Source organism: Cryptomeria japonica, chromosome 7, assembly GCF_030272615.1.
Source record: "Cryptomeria japonica chromosome 7, Sugi_1.0, whole genome shotgun sequence".
Taxonomy (NCBI): domain Eukaryota; kingdom Viridiplantae; phylum Streptophyta; class Pinopsida; order Cupressales; family Cupressaceae; genus Cryptomeria; species Cryptomeria japonica.
Genome location: NC_081411.1, coordinates 208,684,189 through 208,704,983, shown reverse-complemented (window position 1 = coordinate 208,704,983; position 20,795 = coordinate 208,684,189). Strand labels below are relative to the sequence as shown.

At 39.4% G+C, this 20,795-nt stretch overlaps 1 protein-coding gene across 2 annotated transcripts in view; it reads right to left on the bottom strand.

The window, feature by feature from the left end:
- Positions 1-2,427: 2,427 nt before the first annotated feature.
- Positions 2,428-20,795, bottom strand: part of LOC131036459 (transcription initiation factor TFIID subunit 5) — a 146,377-nt gene continuing 128,009 nt past the window's right edge. For both annotated transcript variants that reach the window (XM_057968350.2, XM_057968349.2), the window contains exons 16-19: positions 4,482-4,747; positions 3,302-3,397; positions 3,059-3,131; positions 2,428-2,968 (exon numbers count right to left, since the gene is read on the bottom strand). In XM_057968350.2, coding sequence (XP_057824333.1) covers positions 2,915-2,968; positions 3,059-3,131; positions 3,302-3,397; positions 4,482-4,747 — 489 coding nt within the window. In that variant the 3' untranslated portion in view covers positions 2,428-2,914. The remainder of the gene's footprint in view (positions 2,969-3,058; positions 3,132-3,301; positions 3,398-4,481; positions 4,748-20,795) is intronic.

Below are 20,795 nucleotides of genomic sequence, written 5' to 3'. Positions count from 1 at the left end.
GGAAAGATGATTGATAATGGAATCAGAGAATGAAATCAAATGAGTATGATAATGCTTTGATGCCACTTGTAATGTCCCTTATTGACCAATATATGAATTATAGGGCAATTAATGTCTTATTCTTACAATATACTTATGTATTGGAAAATAAGAATGCAATTATATAATAAATGACAATGATCAAGCCACTGGTTGTCTCTGATTTATACAATTAAGATTATGCTTGAGTGAATTGATATCAATTTGCACTAAGTGCTCAATTACTTGATGTTTCAAATAAGACTATATAAATATGTAATGTACTAGAAGTCGATATTGCCAATGCCAATATTAATGGCTGTTTCTGATTTGGAATATATAACATGCACAATTGGTTACTGCTTAAGATCTAGAAATGATATTATGCAAGGCATATAGTGCTGTGTCTGATATGAATAACCCTTGGCTTCATGCATACGATGTTGCCCCTCCGGCCTGCTCACTTCGAGCTCTTCCAACTGGAATAAGAAACGATATAAAAACACAATCGATAATTTATTGAGAAAGTTTGATTGCCTACTTATATCTTACAAATGGATGTGATGCCTCCAATAGAGATGTCCTTTGTCTCTTCATAATAATCAGTTTGTTATTTAAGAAATATCGATTAGTGTTTGTATCATAATCGCTTATCTTAATATTAGTCATATCAATCACTATCTTAACCGCTGCTATTACCAATCTAATTCGTGCCTCTTCATAGCATAACCCAATGGGTATTAACATAGTTGTTGTCTTCCATCGATACTTTGATGGTTAACATTTATTAATTATAATTGGTATTTCTGACTTATCGTTTGATTAGCCATCTTCCCCTCAGATCGATATATTTTAACATTAATCTTCTCGATTTGGGATGTTTAATTAGTTAGTTAACTGCTGCTACCTTACTCGATTATGAATGATCTCTTATCCTTCTTTTATCATCAGTGATCATGACTAATCATTGATATACTTAATTGATGTCTGTCTAATTTTGTCATGATGCTTATAATCTCAATGAACGCCATTACTCTTTTATAGTCGATTTGTTTACTAATCACTTATTCTACATAACATATCGTACTTGATCTCTCTAACCATCATCGGTGATATAACTGGCTTCTTTGTGCATGACTGGTTTGATCCAGTAATTGGATACTTGCTATTCTTATGTTGATTCTCATGATTCCTTAATTGTTTGATTCTTCCCTTTGCTGATTGCCCAATATATCTCTAAGAATACATCGTTCATTAGAAGAATCATTATGATGACATGAAACTAATCCATTCTTCCGCTTACTTCCAATAACGATCTTCCCATACACTCTTGAAATTTTCTCTCTTCTAGAGACTCCACAGAAATGAAATGCTTTGCTGACACAATGAGAAATATCAGTGGCGTCATGGATGGGAGATCACAATTACACTGAAGAAATTTTTGCATTTATTGAGTTTTTTTTTCTTTTTGAAGAGATAACAGCCTTAAGTTAAGGCTTTCTTTTTGAAGAGAAAGCAACTTTATGGCATCGTCAGGATTTCCACTGAACCTGATGAATTCCAGTTTTCTTAAACCTGTGCCCTTGTCTTGGGTCTTAAATATATGCCTATGAACCTGTATATCAAAGCTTCAATATTCAAAATCCCTATTTGGTGTCACATCTCATCGGTGGAGAAAAATACTTTTGAGTAATTTATTTTATATTACACTAATCTTCTTCCTTTGTAGTAAAGCTGGGATTTAAAATGGATCTGGGCACCTTATACTGCACAAACTTTTTTATGTCTTCCTCGTAGCATGGTACTATTTTATTGAAACTGAATTTTATAGTTGTCACTTGTGACTGGTTTTGCAATAGGGGAGGAGAGGCTATATAAGAGGTCATAGCTCCATCTAGAGAGATCTGATATTACATAAATCTAGCCATTGGCTGTTGTTGATCTTTCATTTTAGGACGGATGAGAGTTTATTGCAAGTTGGGAGAGCCAGCGATGCTGGTAAGCAGAGAATCTTACATTGCTTGAGCTATAAATGGAATTTTATTTATTTAAGGAACGTCGCCTCATGTTTGAACTCTTTAAATACAACCGAAATGAATACCGTAATGGAGCATTAATGAGTCCCAAACTCCAATGGTACTTTTCTAGTTTCTCATTAATATTTTTAACAGGATTCTCTTTAGAATAAGAGACATCAGATGTCCACGGCCCATAATGGTATTAGTAAGTGCATTAAGATATAGCTGTGCTGACTTTTTTTATAATCAGCATTTCGGATCACACAGTGATTGACTGCAAACATTTTCTTGTATGTTTACATAAAGTTCCTGTAATATAAAATTATAATCTATTGAAAGAGAGAAATCATGCAAATCATTTAAAAAATAGAGTGTTGCCAACACCTCAGCAGAGACTGAACTAGTAATACTTTATAGATATAGATAACCTGCAGGCAAGATACAACCTGAAATATATCTTGTATTCTTGGCCATTTTAATTTATTAGCATGAAGGAAACTCTGTAGAATAAATATTCAAAGAATGACAATAAGAATGTTTTACACAGCCCAAAAGATCACTTAAGGTAAATTTCAAATGAACAACATTGTGAAAAATATTACAACACTAGAATGGGACAGTTACACCACCAATTACTTTACTCATCTTCCTAGGTTTCTCCTTTAGAACTTGGAACAGGACAAGTAGGTCACTGTAAACCATAGCCACCTTTGACGGTTTCTCTATTAGAACAGGGCAATTAGACCACTGTCCCTTCTAGCAACCTTCATGGGCTTCTTCCTCAAAACTGAATATTTACATTGCCGCGCTACTTAATCACTTTCATGAGCTTCTCCATTAGAACTGAACAACTAGAACAACCTGCAACTTACTCACCTTCATGGGCTTTTAGTAAATGCACCAGCAGCAAATAGGAGGTTTCTCCGAGAAAACTAATCAAAACAACCATATCATGCAGAAAACATCAGACCACTTTCCAACATGCTAATCTCTTAATTGAAATAAAATGGTTAAGATCTTACTCGTAATGCATGAACTGGTGTTGACTTTGTTGGAAGAGCTTTCAATAATCGCAATCTCTGTGCACTTGCAGCTCTGCAATAAAAGGCTTTTTTTCAGTTCAATCTAATTTCAGGGCTCATCTCAGTATTAAATAGCTGCAGCATGGCCCTAATATATGTAATGAGATGAAAAAAACATATCCATACTCTCATAACTCTGTATGCAACACATATAAGAAATGGTACAAAATAATATAAGTATACTTTTCTTCCATCCGAGGTGTTCTTGAACTTGCATTGACATCCCATAATTTTACCGTACAGTCAGCCGAGCCAGATGCTAGTAGTGAACCTTCACAACTGTCAGAACCACCAGAAAGTATGTTAAGTATATTTAGCGGTTGTCAAAAAAAACATACAGCACTAAAGTATAATGCTTTTTGAATCAAGGAATATATGGAAGGCAACTCCACAAAAACTTCAATAGTTGTTCGGACATCTGGTAAACAGATGTGCCCTTCTTGGATTTAGATTACCTCTGTTCCTCAGTTATGAAGTTCACTTTATTAGATCATAAGTATAGAAGTCAAAGACTATTTAAATTTTATATATATATATATGTGTATGGCATTACTCAATTGAGGATTAACCTCAAACAATCACTCAGAATTCCAACCCTACAAAAAATTGGCATCCAATTTAACACTTCTTTGTTTGAAAATCTTAAAAAACCAGACTGTAAAAAACCTACTGCTGAGTTTCAGAATAGGAGATCAATCCAACATAAGGGCATACAAAGTATTAGCACTCATAGAGTTTACACTAATAGATTCAACTCAATATTGGATGTTACCAGTTTGACAGCATAGCAAACTATAATTGGCTGTTTCTTCTTTCGAGTGCCCATCTTGTTATCATGAAGTTACTTTGTGATTTGTATAGTTTGCTGTGCCCTTCCGTTTTTTAGTTACTTTTTTTTTTTGACAGATGTTGCTCTAAACGCTTCAATTTCTTTTTATTTCACTAATTACCACTACTGTCACATAAAAAACCTCAACATACATTGTATGCCTCTTATTAAGAGGATGAAATTTTTGTAACAGGGCAAAGACAAAATCCATGTTAAAATTAAACCACTTAGAGAAACTGTAACATGAACCCAACACATCTCAAAAAGTAGACCAGAAGGTCCATGAGTTCAAATTCAAACACAACAAAAATACAGACACAAGCTATGCTAGCTAAATGAGAGACGATTCTCTAAAAGCGGTGATATAGTAAATAAGATCACTAGAAAACTCATCTTAGACAATCAAAATCAAATTTGTAAAATTCTCATATAAAAGCAATGCAGCTCAAGATCTTAATGCTAAATCAGCCAATTTAGCTGTTCCTTTTCCATTAAAATTATCTCTGTATTGAAAAGAAAATGAACAATGTGTACCTGAAAGCAAGTGTCCATATGCAGGATGTGTGCCCTGTTAAAGGAGTTATACATCGACCGCTTGATAGATCCCACATTCTAATAGTACCATTTTCATCTCCAGATGCCATGTAACGCCCATCAGGAGACATTGCTATGGACAAGACCATGCCATGATGACCAACAAACATGCGTACACACTCACCAGTTTGAACATCCCATAATCTGACAGTCTTGTCACTGGATCCAGTAGCAATATAGTTGCAGTTGGCATGCCACTGCACACACTGTTACAAAATTTTGAACATAGAAAAGGAGTAAGCATTTCAAGAGTTATAACTAGCAGAAAACACATAACAAAATAATAAGAGAAACCTAGAGATATAACTCTTTAAAACAAGCTACAATGGTGGAAAAGGTTCAATAATTTACAGATACATTCATGTATAATTATTTCCCAAACCCATCATAAACTTTGTGGCCCCAATTTTTGGAATCCTCTGTACCAATTCAAACCTTGCTGAAGAGCAATACTGAAAAATAAAAGTGCTCTGGCCTGCTAAACTATTCATGTTTTGCACCTCGCATTTGACAATCAACAAGATATGCATGTTGCAATAAAAAAAGGGAATAACCAACTACAATAAAATGATCAAGAATACAAGCTTCATAGTTAAGTGTAATGATGAATGAGTTTGTAGTTGGCAATTTTGCTGTAGTAAATAAATAATGTTTTGTTTAATAATAATTGGCAATGTAATGGCATTTGTTTCCGAGTACTTGTTGGTAGTTGCCGACGATTGGTAATCTTAACCAACTGCAAAGTACTACATGTACTTCATGGTTGTCTTGGAAACAATTATGGATTGTACACATTACATTCTGGGATAAAAAAATACATCTTTCTGGCCATGTTCTCATGGTTATTACTGTTATGTTATCTTGCTGTATGATAAATTTCTGTTTAATTCGGGAATAAACAATGTAGTGTCGTTGCCGATATGAACCTGGAGATCTAAGCCATAGAGAGGCAGCATGGCGATGGACAGTTTGGCAATATAATGGACCGCCCGTTGGCCAACCGTTGGACCAGGAAGTACTGGAAACTACCGACGAAGAGGAAGAGACAATTGAGGACAAAGTGACACAAGATTAGGCATACCTGTGGAAAGTATATGTCAATCAGTACATTTGAAGGGAAGCTCTCCAACAAGAGGTCCCTGAGAGCATCATCCACAACAACATGATAGTGAACGACGCAGTTGACCACCTTCTTTGAAGACTCCCTGGGCTGTTGGCATGAAATTTCATTGACCTTCAAGAGCTTTGAGGGGAGAGGGACCAAGAGCAGTGTCTGCAGCAAATACTACGACAGTACGAGGAAAGGAACCAAAGGAAAGAAGAAGAATGTGACACAAGCAGATGTCATACCTCCGGCAATTAATGCCCCTTCAGCCGAATAAGGAAAGAAGACATACTGCAAATAGTCAAGAGGAAGGAGAGGGATCGGTGAGGAGATCTCTCCGGCTTAAAGAGAAAAGTAAACGACGATGGCGACTATAGAGAATCGTCAAGGAATCACAGAGTCTAGAAAGGAGTAGACATAGAAGTGTCAACCAAAGCCATAGTTGGGAGAGACAAACGTGTGGAGAAGGGGGTACAACACCTCGTACATGCAATGAGTGGGAGGAAATTGCCAAGAACCTACTACTCCCGGACGAAGTAGACAAAGACCTTGTGGACCAAGTATCCAACTAACCCATACAATCAGTGTCAGACGAAGACTCTGAGAGCAAGTCCACTTTGATTGTTCCAATTTTCAGTTATGATGGTTTGGCAGTTTGTCAAACACTTCACACGCAAACCTCTGAATTCTGATTTTCTTTGGGTTTGATATGAATTTTTGAGTTTTGTTGTTGGAATTTTGGATCGATTGAATTGCATTTACAAGCACCATAAAAAAAAAGAACATAACAAACTACTAACAATACCAAAGGAACCCTTTATTGATGAAATATAAGGTCTGATTAGCAATAAATCAGGTCTGATAGGGTGTTTATCAGACTGTCAGAAAATACAAACCCAAAGTATTGGAATGTTCAACAATTACAACATACCTAGATGATGCATGAATCCAAGGGCAATGAGATGAGCAATTTAGAAAACCATATGATGATGAAACAAACCCAAATCAAGCTTCCACAAGTCTGAAATTCTGCTGCAAACACTGTTCACGCACTATAGCAGCACTGTTCACATTACTGTTCATGGCACTGTAGCAATCTTTAAATCTTTCTTTCTCCTTTATTTGGTACAGTCTAATCATACAGAGTGTGCAACAACAATACGATTCGAAGGAAAACAAGCCACACCACTAATTGAACTCTCCAGGCAAGGCCACAATGAAAGACGGAATAACTACAATGCAAACTTCAGATTTTTACCTTATTACTTCCATCAAATCTCCATATAGTGTCTTCCAACAACATAGCAATTGTTAGCAAAGAGGGATTTCGTCCTCCAAGCCCTAGAGAAGAATTCTCCAAACAAATTCACAATTTCATCAATTCACCAAGCATACTAAATGGAAGCTCTTCCATCTCTTTTATAATGTTCTCACAAGAGCCCATTCCTTTGTTTTGTCAATGTGGGATAAAACATAACTCCCTTTATGTAACTTATGTCTCTGACGTATCATAAAATAAAGGGGACTCTTATTTAAATATTTCCCACAAACTATAGTAAATGCATTAATAAAGTTAAATATTTAAATTTAACTTTATAAAATAAGTTTATTGACACACAATAAATCATATCAATGATAAATAAATCTTCTTGTCAATTTTAAATGATTACCATCAACATATCACTATCGCTGGATGCCCAGTCATGTCCAAAATAACTTACTATAAATAGTAAGTATGCCCAAAAGTACCTCAAAACCCCTCAGAATGGCCTGCAGCTGAAATTGCTTAAGGCCAAACGGCTTCCAAGTCCCTTTAATGTCCTGGTAAGCCTACGAGACCATGAGAAAATAGGCTAACGACAATTCAAGAGCTAACTAGCTAGAAAGAGGACATTACAGATATTGGTCGGTGGCAACTAGGACCAAGGTGATATCCATGGAGTACAAGGACACCTTTGCATGGACATATAAGGATCAAACAGGGATACTGGTAGAGATGTGCGTACATATAATCTCGTACAGAAGAGACCCTACCAAATGAATAAAAACTATACCACCAAGGTACATGAAGAGATTGAAAAGATGTTGGAGGCTTTGGTTGGCCACCAATTCCCACTCACGAGACGCCTTTACCATATAGACTACTTCCATCAATTTCTTCTTCATCTTCTCCAACTCATTGTCTTTCTCCCTTAACTGTGGCGTGAACTAGGTGATCTTCCCATCCCCATCTACAAACTTTGTGTTCTTTTTTGTCATCTGCTGATCCTTCTCAACCAACTCTTGCAAACAGTCTGCTACAGTCTTCTCCAATGAAGTAACTCGAGAGTGGTCCTGGGCCAATTGGTCTTTGGCTTTTTGTGCTTGTTCAATGAGGGCAATCCAAGCGTGTTCCTCCTGGAGAAAGGTGAAAAATAAATTGAATGAAGGATTCAATAATCGGATAATCTATTCAACAATATACAAGCGTATATAAAGAGATTACCAGGACGACGTTCTAAATTAAAAGCAAGTCGTTTAAAGTGAACTACTAAAAAGCTAAACGCTAAATAAAGCTTAAAAGCTAATTAACTAAAAAGAAAAAGCTAAATACTAAATAAAGCTTAAAAGCTAATTAACTAAAAAGCTAAATGACCATTAAACAAGGAACTAAATATAGGTGACTAAAATATAATTAAATATTCTAATAAAAGGCTTGTTCCCGTTGTCCAGTGAACTCAGCTTGTGCAACTACTAGCCGACGGTGGTTGAGGATCAATTCCCTAAAGGCAAGTTCCATGCCATAGAGTGCTCCGAGTACACGGCCATGGTGGCCTCCTACTATTGGTCGTTGGGGCTCCTCGCATAGCCTGCGTTTCCATCTTGGGCCACCCTCTGACAATAAAACATTCGAAGAAATCCCCATCACACTCACCCTACATGAAAGCCAACAAGCGCTACGCAACTTGTGCCACCAGAGGGTCATGGCCAACCTCAAGGTGGAAACTAGTGAGTGGGTATCACCAATTGTCATATACCTTCAGAAGGAAGCATATCAAATAGGAATATATGTGGACTTCAAGTGTCTTAACGCGATAATGATTAAAGACCCCTTCATGATCCCATTCATCGAAACCATACTCGAGGAGATTGCAAGCCACAAGATATACTCCTTCACAGACGGATTCTCTAGGTAAAACTAGATAGGCATTGTTGAGGAGGGCAAATTGAAGACTACCCTTGTGGTAAAAGAGGTGTAACATACAACACAATGTCATTGGGCTTGTGCAACGCCCCGACTAGCTTCCAATGGATAATGTTACGCATTTTTTAAAAGGAAATTTCAATGCATTCCTCAACAATTGGTCAATATATAAAGGGCAGAAGACTCATCTCACTGCACTTTGTCAAATGCATGGAAACGTGCTGAAGGGCACGACTAGCTGTAAATCCTAAAAAGTGCAGATTTATGGTGCCGCGAGGAAAATTCCTTGGCCACATAGTGTGCAAGAAAGGATTGAAGACAAAACCTGACAAGGTAGGGGTCATCGTGCAGATGGACGCACCGAAAAATGTAACTAGAGTAAAATCATTTCTCAGGCATGTTGTTTATTATCGGAGGTTCATAAATAACTTCACTCAAATCTCATACCCATTGGATATGTTGATACAGAAGGGACAACTGTTCACGTGGGGAGATGAATAGAAAGAAGCATTTAGTGAACTGAAATCAAAATTGGTCAATGCACCTATTTTGGCGTACCCGAACTGGAACAAGAACTTCCATGTGCATGTGGATGCCTTCCAACTATGCAATCAAGGCCACATTGGCGCAAGTGGGTATACAAGGATTGGACTGCCCGGTTTACTTTGTTGCTCGCCTACTCTCCAAGGCCGAAATGAACAATAGTACAACTAAGAGAGAGGCAGTGGGTATGGTGTACTCTGTCCAAAAATTTGGCCACTACCTACTAGCAACACCCTTTACATTCTATGTGGACCACCAAGCATTAATGTATCCCATGAACAAGCTAATCATCCAAGGGAGGGTGAGTAGATGGCTACTCCTACTACAAGAATTCATGTTCATGTTATTGTCCACCCAAGGAAAAGTCATGTCATCACTGACTAGCTGTCGTGGATAAAGTCAGGAAAGCCGCCTAATGGGTTGAACGAGGACTTCCTAGATGCGCACCTCTTCCAAATTGCAGCCTTGTGTTGATGTGTTTTTTGTACACATGCGAACACAGAATAAAATACCTAAAGGTACCTTATCCTCTCTTGAACAAAGTTCCCGACTGCTGAAGATCTCGTCGAAGGATGATCGAGGCAACTCCAAGGTTCTTGTATGTAGGTTCTCTATGTGTGGATAAGCTCTTTTCGATACGATGTGATTTTGCTAGAATCACAAGGGGACTTACATTCGACGACCTGAACGTCTGATTTGCTTTGGATATTGCTGGAACGTGACATTTTACTAGTCCTAGATTTTGAAAAAAAAAAAGGAAAAAGAAGAAGCGTTGAAACAGGATCTATTAATAATACTAAGAATGTAAGAGCAATGAATGACCTTTGATGAAATTCTAACTAAGTCTTGCTTTGACATCCTAGGACCATCTCCACAAGGTTAGTGCGATCTTCTAAGGAAAGCTTTATGATGTTCAGATCACCGCTACAAGCATGGACACCATCAGGCTGATGCATATCAATGAAGAAGCGACAATTGAAGTTAAGCTTAAGCTGAATGATTCTAGTTGACTACACAAGGCAAGTCTACAATCAACAAACTGCTAGTAGTATGGATATACAAATTTCACCATCGATCATACACATTTCTTCCACTCATCTAATAACATGAAATCAAATTTGAGAAGTATAGAGACCATGCAAATTGTTGAATCGACCCATAGAATTCACCATTTCTTCAATGAGGTTTACAAGTCCTTTACAACATCTTGGCAACAATCTTTGCCTTCTCTTTCTATTCTACTCTAACTATTTCTTACTCTCTGACTATTCACAACTATCTATTCTCTATTAACCAACTATTGTCTATTAACTAGCTATTAACCTTTACAAATGACGAGCCAAGGCTTTATATAGAGAACCCTTTACAAACAAACGGCTCTAATTGATTTAGAATCAATGGCTAGGATTGCAAGATAGAAACCCTAATTAGGGTTTTTTACAACAAACTTTCTTAGCCAATTAGAAAATTACATTCCAGAAGTGAGGACCAATAGGAAGTAGGGGTAGGTGCCTCTAAGTTTGTGCCGCCTCCGGTAAATTAGGTACATTGAATCTGGACATGTTGAGGTGGCCAATCCGATTGGAGGAGTGATGATTGGGATGCCACCTTGTCTGACACTTGTAACTTGGTTGATGTTCAATTTGATGATGCTGAGAAGCTAACTTTAATTAACTCTTCTGAAACTATCTGCTTCTTCAACGGACCCTTGCTTTGACCTTATTTGATTCTCCTCTGTCTTTGACGTGATGGATGGATGGTGTACCCTTCCTTGAAGTGCTGGCAACGCCTTTCGTTGTCATCTTGTGGTAGAATGAGGTCTTGAGGCTAATTTGAACTCCGTGAACACTCCTAGTCCTCTAATGCTTCAAAGCACCTCGAGTCTTCCCTTTTTGCCTTTGGAACGTCCTTGATGATGATGGACTGGAAGAGGTCGTCCTTGATGATGCTGGACTGGAAGAGATCCATCTGCAAAATAAACCAAAAGGTAAATTAAGCACATATGACATATTCATTTCAACAAAGCATTTTCCACCTTAAATCATTAGTGAGAAGACATCAAAATGGAATTTCACTAAGTATCCTCTCCAGGGACAAGCCCTTTAAGAATTTCGCCCTAGACCCTTTGGAAGGGTCAGGAGCAAATTTTGACAAAGTTGCTCAATCAGACCTCATTCTCAACATTACTCCACCAAGATCAAGTCATTCACCTTCAAAATTTCCCAGGACAAGGTTTTGTTCAAGGACCTAGGCAAAATACTAGACCACTTAGGAATTTCGCTCTGGACCCTTTGGAAGGGTCAGGAACGAAATTTGCATTCTTGGCTCAAATTCTTCTCGCTTTGTGACCATACTTGCTTAGATGCATTCCTAAGGATGCCCTCAATCTCAACCAACACCAAGCTTGATGCAAAATTGGAGCAAAATGGAGTTTTTAAGGATTTCGCTCTGGACCCTTTGGAAGGGTCAAGAACGAAATTTGCATTTTAGGACAAAATCCATCATGTCTCTACTCCAAAATGCCTTCCAAGGCAAGCATACGCTATCCTTTGATAACTCAATGATGAGCTGATAGTACTAACCTGGTACTGAGAGGGGGGGGTGAATCAATACAGACAAAAATACAGTCCTAAACCGGTTTGACAGCAGACACTTCAAATGACTGGCAAATAGTGACACTGGTTTGAAACAGAGTGCAACCGGTAAAACTAAGAGTGACTGAGACAAGCATTAACCAGTTACTCACTTAGCTTTTCACTCAACTCAAGACTACCCTACCATTTATCCCTTATGCATAAACAGGTAATCTATCATCAGATTATAATAACAGCTAGTTCAACATGTTTTATTGACAGGCATAAAACACAGAACCATCATATGCTTGACAGACAATAGCAAAGCATCACACATGACACGTATTTTTCACGTGGAAACCCAACTGGGAAAAACCACGGTGGGGATGAATACCCACAAGTTGTTTTTGAACTCTTTAGAAGTCCGCTATGTTAGGAGCCTTGTCCGGTTAGAGACATTACAATAGGTTTTGCTAGGAACCAATCCTGTTAGAGATCACCCGATTAAGGGATGGCTACAATACCCGGTTAAGGGTTAAACCCTGTTAAAGGTTACCTTGTTAGAGGATTTCAAGAACTCAATAGCTAAAGGATTTCGAACTCAATAGCTTTGAATTACCCTTTTAAAGGATTTACAGCAAGTCGATTAAGGCTACCCTGTTAAGGGATTTTCCAACTGTTGAGGTGGTTAGAGATCAATAGGTATTACAATGATCTGGTAATAGCACTCAATGCCAATGCAGATCCGCTTAAGCTCCTCTTCACCTTCTGCACTTACACTCTGCAGGTATCACTTCTCTCCTTTTGGTCTGGCAAGAATCACGTATCCCTTCTCTTGGATACACACACACACAACTTTTGCCAACAACCTCAAAAAGAGACACAACATCGACCTTATAGGAAAACAGAAAGGTCGATAACATAAACCCTAAACCCTGAACCTGTTAGGTTAAGGAATTCAAACAGTTCAATCCTGACCGTTGAGAACACTGCATTAATTGCAACAGTCTTGATCCAATCTCAAGACATTCTCCATCGTCCATTTTCACCGATTTCATGGCGGTTGATAACCCATCACACGTTATCACCGTTTTACAGACTTCGCACATTCCCGAGGTAGATAGGAACAATCTCCTTCATGCAAGATCCTTCACGCGCACAATGCTGACGTGGCAACATGATATGTTCTTCGTTACAATGCTAACTCATCACACAATGTCACCGGTTGAGCCACACAGGCTTGAAGCACTTCAACCGGAAACCCTGAAGTTGAGACTACCAACCGGTAGTCATACAACGCTTCCATGTGCCGGTTCCCATTACCATATGCCAGTTCACCTTGAACAAGCACACCGCTTCACTTTGGCACAAATGTCGATTCACAGTGTTATGTTGGTTCTCTCATTTGTCGGTTCTCACCTCTTCAACATATTGACATCAATGACAACATACAATGTCATTATGTCCTCATACCGGTTCACATAATGCCAACACTCTCCCCCTTTGGCATTGATGGCAATACACAAAGATATCTCTCCGCTTCACATCTTCTCCCCCAATTTCTGCAGATATCTTCTCCGCTTCACATCTTCTCCCCCTTTGACAACAATGCCAAAGTGGAGGCACAAGCTGCCTTGTTCCATTATGTTGCTCCCCCTGTGGAGTAGCATCCTTCAACACATCAATCCTGAAGAAAAATTTGACTATGTTATACCAGACTTATGTGGAGCATATACCTTTAGTTCACCTCCTGAAGGGGCAATACCCCTAATTCACCTCTTAAGTACATAAATGTAGTCTTTGGGAGAAGCTTGGTGAATATGTCTGCTAACTGCTCCCTACTGGAAACATGCTCCAGTGCAATCTCTTTGTTCTGAACCTTTTCCCTTAAGAAATGATACTTAAGCTCAAAGTGCTTGGTTCTAGAATGTAAAACCGGATTCTTGGAGATATTAATTGCACTAGTATTGTCACAAAATATACTTACCGGTTTAGATACGGGAACTTTGAAGTCATTCAATACATGCTTCATCCAAATTGTCTGAGTGCAGTTCATGAAAGCTGCAACATACTCTGCTTCCACTGTAGACTGAGAGATACAACTCTGCTTCTTACTCATCCATGAGACCAGTCTACCACCGAGGAAGAATGCACCACCGGTTGTGCTCTTCCGATCATCTACATTACCAGCCCAATCAGCATCTATGAATACTTTCAAGTTGAAATCCTTGCTATATGGATACCACAATCCATAGTCAACAGTTCCCTTCAGATACCTAAGAATCCGCTTGACTGCAACCAAGTGGGATTCTCTTGGACTTTTCTGGAACCTTGTAGTAATGTCAACTGCATGTGCAATATCTGGTCTGCTATGCACTACATAATGCAATTTACCAATCATTGATCGGTATTCCTTCTCATCAACCAATGCTGAGTCATCCTCTTTGGATAGTTTACAACCGGTCACCATCGGTGTACCAACCGGTTTGCTATCTTCCATGCCAAAGGTCTTCAACACCTCTTTGACATACTTGGACTGAGTGATAAAGATTCCATCCTTCATCTACTGGATCTACAGTCCAATGAAGAATTTAATCTCCCCTATGAGTGACATTTCAAATTCTTTCTTCATCTCATCGGCAAACTCATGACTCATCTTGTCATCTCCACCAAAGATAATGTCATCAACAAATACCTCACAGATCAGAATCTGATCTCCTTCAGACTTAGAGTAGATATTACTATCTTCACTTGTTCTCTCAAATCCAATCTTCACAAGATGGGAATGCAGACGTTTATACCATGCCCTAGGTGCCTACTTTAGTCCATATAAGGCTTTATGTAGCCTACATACCATGTCACTGTCTTCAGATAGGGCAAACCCATCTGGTTGCTCAATATACACCTCCTCTTCAAGTACACCATTTAGGAATGCAGATTTTACATCCATTCGATATACTTTGAAACCTTTAAAAGCTGCATATGCAAGAAGCATATGGACCCCTTCCAATCTGACTACAAGAGCAAAGGTTTCTCCATAGTCTTCTCCTTCTTCTTGAGCATATCCTTTGCATACCAATCTGGCTTTGTTTCTAATCACTATGCCATCCTCATTCAAATTATTTCTGAAGACCCATTTGGTACCAATGACATTTTTATGCTCCGGTCTGGGTACCAAAGACCATGTACCATTTTTCTCTATCTGGTCAAGTTCCTCTTCCATTGCCTTGATCCAGTCTTCATCTTTATGTGCCTCTTTGAATGTTTTAGGCTCAAATTCAAAGATCATACATGAGTTTTCTCTAACCTTTCTTCTTGTAAGGATTCCTGCATCCTTATCTCCTATGATCTGCTTAGGATCATGATTCAACCTGACATACCGAGGAATGTTCTTGATAGATTCCTCTTGCTTTTCTTCTTCATCCTCATCTCCATCAGTATCAGCATCTACATTTGCCGGTGTAGGAACATTGTTACTGGCACTTGGGTGGCTGTCAACCGGTTCCCAGAAGGTTGCAACCGGTTCATTTACCGCTTGCTCACTGTCGGTTTCCTCAGTTTTCTCAGAGGATTCATCAACTCTTACATTGATGCTTTCCATAATTCTCTGAGTCCTGTTGTTGAAACACTTGAGAGCTTTGCTCTTGGTGGAATATCCTAGGAATATTCCCTCATCACATTTCGCATCAAATTTGCTCTAGTGTTCACTCCTCTTGATGTAACATTTGCTACCAAACACTCTAAAGTAGCTAACCACAGGTGTCTTACCGGTCCAATACTCATAAGGAGTTTTATCCTTACCTTTCTTGATGAGTACCCAGTTCATTGTGTAGACTGCAGTGCTCACCGCTTCTCTCCAAAAGGTGTGAGCTACCTTTCCTTGAATCAACATGGTTCTAGCTGCTTCAACCACAGTCTGGTTATTCCTCTAGACTAGGCAATTCTGTTGTGGAGTCCAGGGGGCAGACAATTGCCTCTTGATGCCATGTTCTTCACAGTACTTGTTGAATTCACCAGAAGTGAATTCCCCTCCTTGATCAGTTCTCAGGCACTTGATCCTTTTACCGCTTTCCTTCTCCACTAATGCTCTGAAAGCTTTGAACCTTATAAAGGCTTCAGACTTGTCTTTCAAGAATGTGACCCACATCATTCTTGAGCAGTCATCAATGAGAATCATGAAGTACCTATCACCCTACACACTTCTAGTTTTCATAGGACCACACAAATCAGTATGCACAAGATCAAGCAAGTTCAGCGGTGAAAGATTTACCTTTAAAGGTTGAGGAAGACATTTTCCCTTATTGACACTCTCTGCACAAGGTATTATCCGTTTTCCTTAGCAACGGCAACCCTCTAACTGCCTTGATCTTACTAGCCTTCACAATGTTATCAAAGTTTACATGACCGAGTCTGCTATGCCATATCCAGCTATCATCAAATTTAGCCATAAAACATGTACTTATATTTGCATTCAGATGAAATAGGTTACCTTTAGTCTACATACCAGTGGCCACCAATTCACCATTCTTTCCTTTGAATCTGCAAACTCCATTCTTGAATTGCTAAGTGAGGCCACTATCATTCTGGGCAACACTCAAAAGGTTGTGTCTAAGACCATCAACCCAATACACATTGTCAGCACTACTCTTTCCATTCAGAGAGATGGACCCTCTGCCTTTGACCATGCATGGTGCATCATTGCCAAAGCGAACCACACCACCATCATACTCCTCCAAGGATAGAAACTTGCCCCGGTCACCAGTCATATGGTGAGAACAGCCACTGTCAATGATCCACTCATTGGAATTATCAAACCGAGAGACAAGAGCCTTCTTGTCTAACACATCTTCCTTGACAGCAACAAACACAATATCTTCATTTTCTTCATCCTCCGATTCTTCATCTGTGACACCTTCATCAACTGCCACAAAACAGTTTCTCCGGTTTCCTCCTTTGAATTTCTTGAACCTTTCCGGTTTGTCCTTGTTGTCACCATTAGGACAGTTTACAGCAATATGTCCTATCCGGTTACAAGAAAAGCATTTCAAAGGCAGCTTACCTCTGTATTTGCCGGTTCCTTTAGGAAGTTTCTCGGAAAGGAGAGCTTCAAATGCCATCAAAATCTCCTCATCATCCATTTCTCTGCCCTGTCTTGGTTCACCACAAGTGCTAGCTTCTTTTCCTTTTCTGGATGGTACTGCAGAAGCTTTAAAAGTTGATTCAGTCTTTTGGAACACTGCCATCGAAACTATTTAGCTCAGAGGCTGTCAACTTTGCTATGATGGAGTCCAGGGATACCTTAGTCTCGTCTATTGATCTCAGCTCCTGAATAGCAGCAACCCTTATTGCATAGACCAGCAATAGGGATCTCAGGACTTTGCTTACCACAGTGGCATCTTCTATTTTACCACCTGCATTCTTGATATCTCCAACAACGGTTTTGATTCTTATTCCATACTGTTGAATGGTCTCACCTTCAACCATCCGCATATCTTCAAACTTCCCTCTAAGGCTTTCTTCATTAGTCTGTTTTACATGCTCATCATCGCTATAGATATTTTCAAGAGTATCCGATACCTGTTTGGGATTTACCTTATCCTGAACATCAATAAACTCAATGTCAGATAAACTACTAATTAGGGCTTCCATGACTTGCCCATTCTCCTGCATCTCTCTCGTTTGGTCATCAGTAAAGGTACCGGTAGGAGCAACATAAGCAGTCTCAACATAGCTCCAGTGTTGAGCACCCATGCTTTTGATGTATATCTTCATTCTGTCTTTCCATAAACTGAAATTTTCTCTGTTAAACTTTGGACCTTCCCTCTTCATCATTAGACTAGGATCTTTACCTCAAGCAGTTAAGCTTATAGCACAGAGGACCTGGAGGCAGCTCTGATACCAATTGATAACTCAATGATGAGCTGATAGTACTAACCCGGTACTGAGAGGGGGGAGTGAATCAGTACAGACAAAAATACAATCCTAAACCGGTCTGACAGCAGACACTTCAAATGACTGGCAAACAGTGACACCGGTTTGAAACAATGTGCAACCAGTAAAACTAAGAGTGACTGAGACAAGCATTAACCGGTTACTCACTTAGCTTTTCACTCAACTCAAGACTACCCTACCATTTCTCCCTTATGCATAAACAGGTAATCTATCATCAGATTATAATAACAGCTAGTTCAACATGTTTTATTGACAGGCATAAAACACAAAACCATCATATGCTTGACAGACAATAGCAAAGCATCACAAGATAAAAGCATCACACATGACACACATATTTTTCATGTGGAAACCCAACTGGGAAAAACCACGATGGGGATGAATACCCACAAGCTGTTTTTGAACTCTTTAGAAGTCCGCTCTGTTAGGAGCCTTGTCCGGTTAGAGACATTACAATAGGTTCTGCTAGGAACCGATCCTGTTAGAGATTACCCGGTTAAGGGATGGCTACAATACCCGGTTAAGGGTTAAACCCTGTTAAAGGTTACCTTGTTAGAGGATTTCAAGAACTCAATAGCTAAAGGATTTCGAACTCAATAGCTTTGAATTACCCTGTTAAAGGATTTACAGCAAGCCGATTAAGGCTACCCTGTTAAGGGATTTTCCAGCTGTTGAGGTGGTTAGAGATCAACAGGTATTACAATGATCTGGTAATAGCACTCAATGCCAATGCAGATCCGCTTAAGCTCCTCTTCACCTTCTGCACTTACACTCTGCAAGTATCACTTCTCTCCTTTTGGTCTGGCAAGAATCACATATCCCTTCTCTTGGATACACACACACAACTTTTGCCAACAACCTCAGAAAGAGACACAACATCGACCTTATAGGAAAACAAATAGGTCAGTAGCATAAACCCTAAACCCTGAACCTGTTAGGTTAAGGAATTCAAACGGTTCAATCCTGACCATTGAGAACACTGCATTAATTGCAACAGTCTTGATCCAATCTCAAGACATTCTCCATCGTCCATTTTCACCGATTTCGTGGTGGCTGATAACCCATCACACGTTATCACCGTTTTACAGACTTCGCACATTCCCGAGGTAGATAGGAACAATCTCCTTTATGCAAGATCCTTCACGCGCACAATGCTGACGTGGCAACATGATCTATTCTTCGTTACAATGCTAACTCATCACACAATGTCACCGGTTGAGCCACACAGGCTTGAAGCACTTCAACCGGAAACCCTGAAGTTGAGACTACCAATCGGTAGTCATACAACGCTTCCATGTGTCGGTTCCCATAACCATATGCCGGTTCACCTTGAACAAGCACACCGCTTCACTTTGGCACAAATGTCGGTTCACAGTGTTATGTCAGTTCTCTCATTTGTCGGTTCTCACCTCTTCAGCATATTGACATCAATGACAACATACAATGTCATTATGTCCTCATACCGGTTCACATAATGCCAACATCCTTCTCCTCACCAAAGGCTAGGAATCCACAACTTGACCTTCATCATGAGCAAACTAGGTGAAATTGAGAATTTTGCTCTGGACCCTTTGGAAGGGTCAGGAGCGAAATTCTTGATTTTGACTTGATCGTTCATTTTCTTCTTTCTAATTCACCTTACAAGGCAAGAATATCTCACTGCACCTTCGACCATGCCATAGGAATCAAAGTTTTGGCATCACACAAGGAGAAAATAGGTGTTTTGAGAAATTTCGCTCTGGACCCTTTGGAAGGGTCAGGAGCGAAATTCAAGTTTTAGGTCTCAATTCTTCATCTCCTTCACTTCAATTCATCTTGCAGGGCAAAGTAACATCATTTCAACCTCAACCACGCCTTAGGACTCAAAGTCCTGACTTGACACAAGGAGGAAATAGGTAGTTTGAAGAATTTCGCTCTCAACCCTTTGGAAGGGTCAAGAGCGAAATTCATGTTTTGCTTGTCTTCTCCTACCTAGCTCCATTCTTTTCACTTTGTTTCCTCTAGACTCCTTCATTTGAATCCATTTCTCAACCTGGCAACATTTGCTTGATCCTAAAAAGGCTTGGAAAGGAAAATTCGCTCAAAATCCTAGCCAGGGATAGGACCTATCCAGAATTTCGCTCTGGACCCTTTGGAAGGGTCAGGAGCGAAATTCATGTTTTAGCTCAAAACTTGCATTTTTGGTGATCAAAAATCATTCAAAGGCAATCCAAAGGGCTTTTCTTACCTTGGTCTCGTCCTGACTTAGCACAAAATTTGAAGGATAAGATGGATTCTAGGGTTTTCGCTCTGGACCCTTTGGAAGGGTCAGGAGTGAAAATCTTGTTTTGAGCTTATTTCTCCATCCTCTCAACCTCAATCAGCTTCAAAAGGCAAGGACACACCTTCTCACTCCCATCCACGCCATAAAAACCAAAAGTTTGATTTGATCCAAGGAGAAAATGGTGGATTTGAAGAATTTCACTCTGGACCCTTTGGAAGGGTCAAGAGCGAAAATCTTGTTTTTGCTCAATTCCTTCAAATTCATGGATTACTGGCAACCCAAAGTCATTCCTAGGGACATCTCTAATCTCAATTCATCTTGATGCATACTTGCCTTGGCATAAAATTGGGAAAAAAGGTGGTTTAGTGAAATTTCGCTTTGGACCCTTTGGAAGGGTCAGGAGCGAAATTCCCATTCTAGGCTTGATATTTCATCTTTTATTGCTTTCCATCATTCCCCAAGGCAAGAACATGTCTATCGTTCTTCCAACATGCCTTGGACACTAAGAACTTGGCCAAACAAGGAAGAAAATGAGGTCCATGAAGATTTTCGCTCTAGACCCTTTGGAACAGTCAGGAGCGAAATTCACAATTTTGGACAAGATCCTCACTTTTCAACACTTTCAATCACTCCC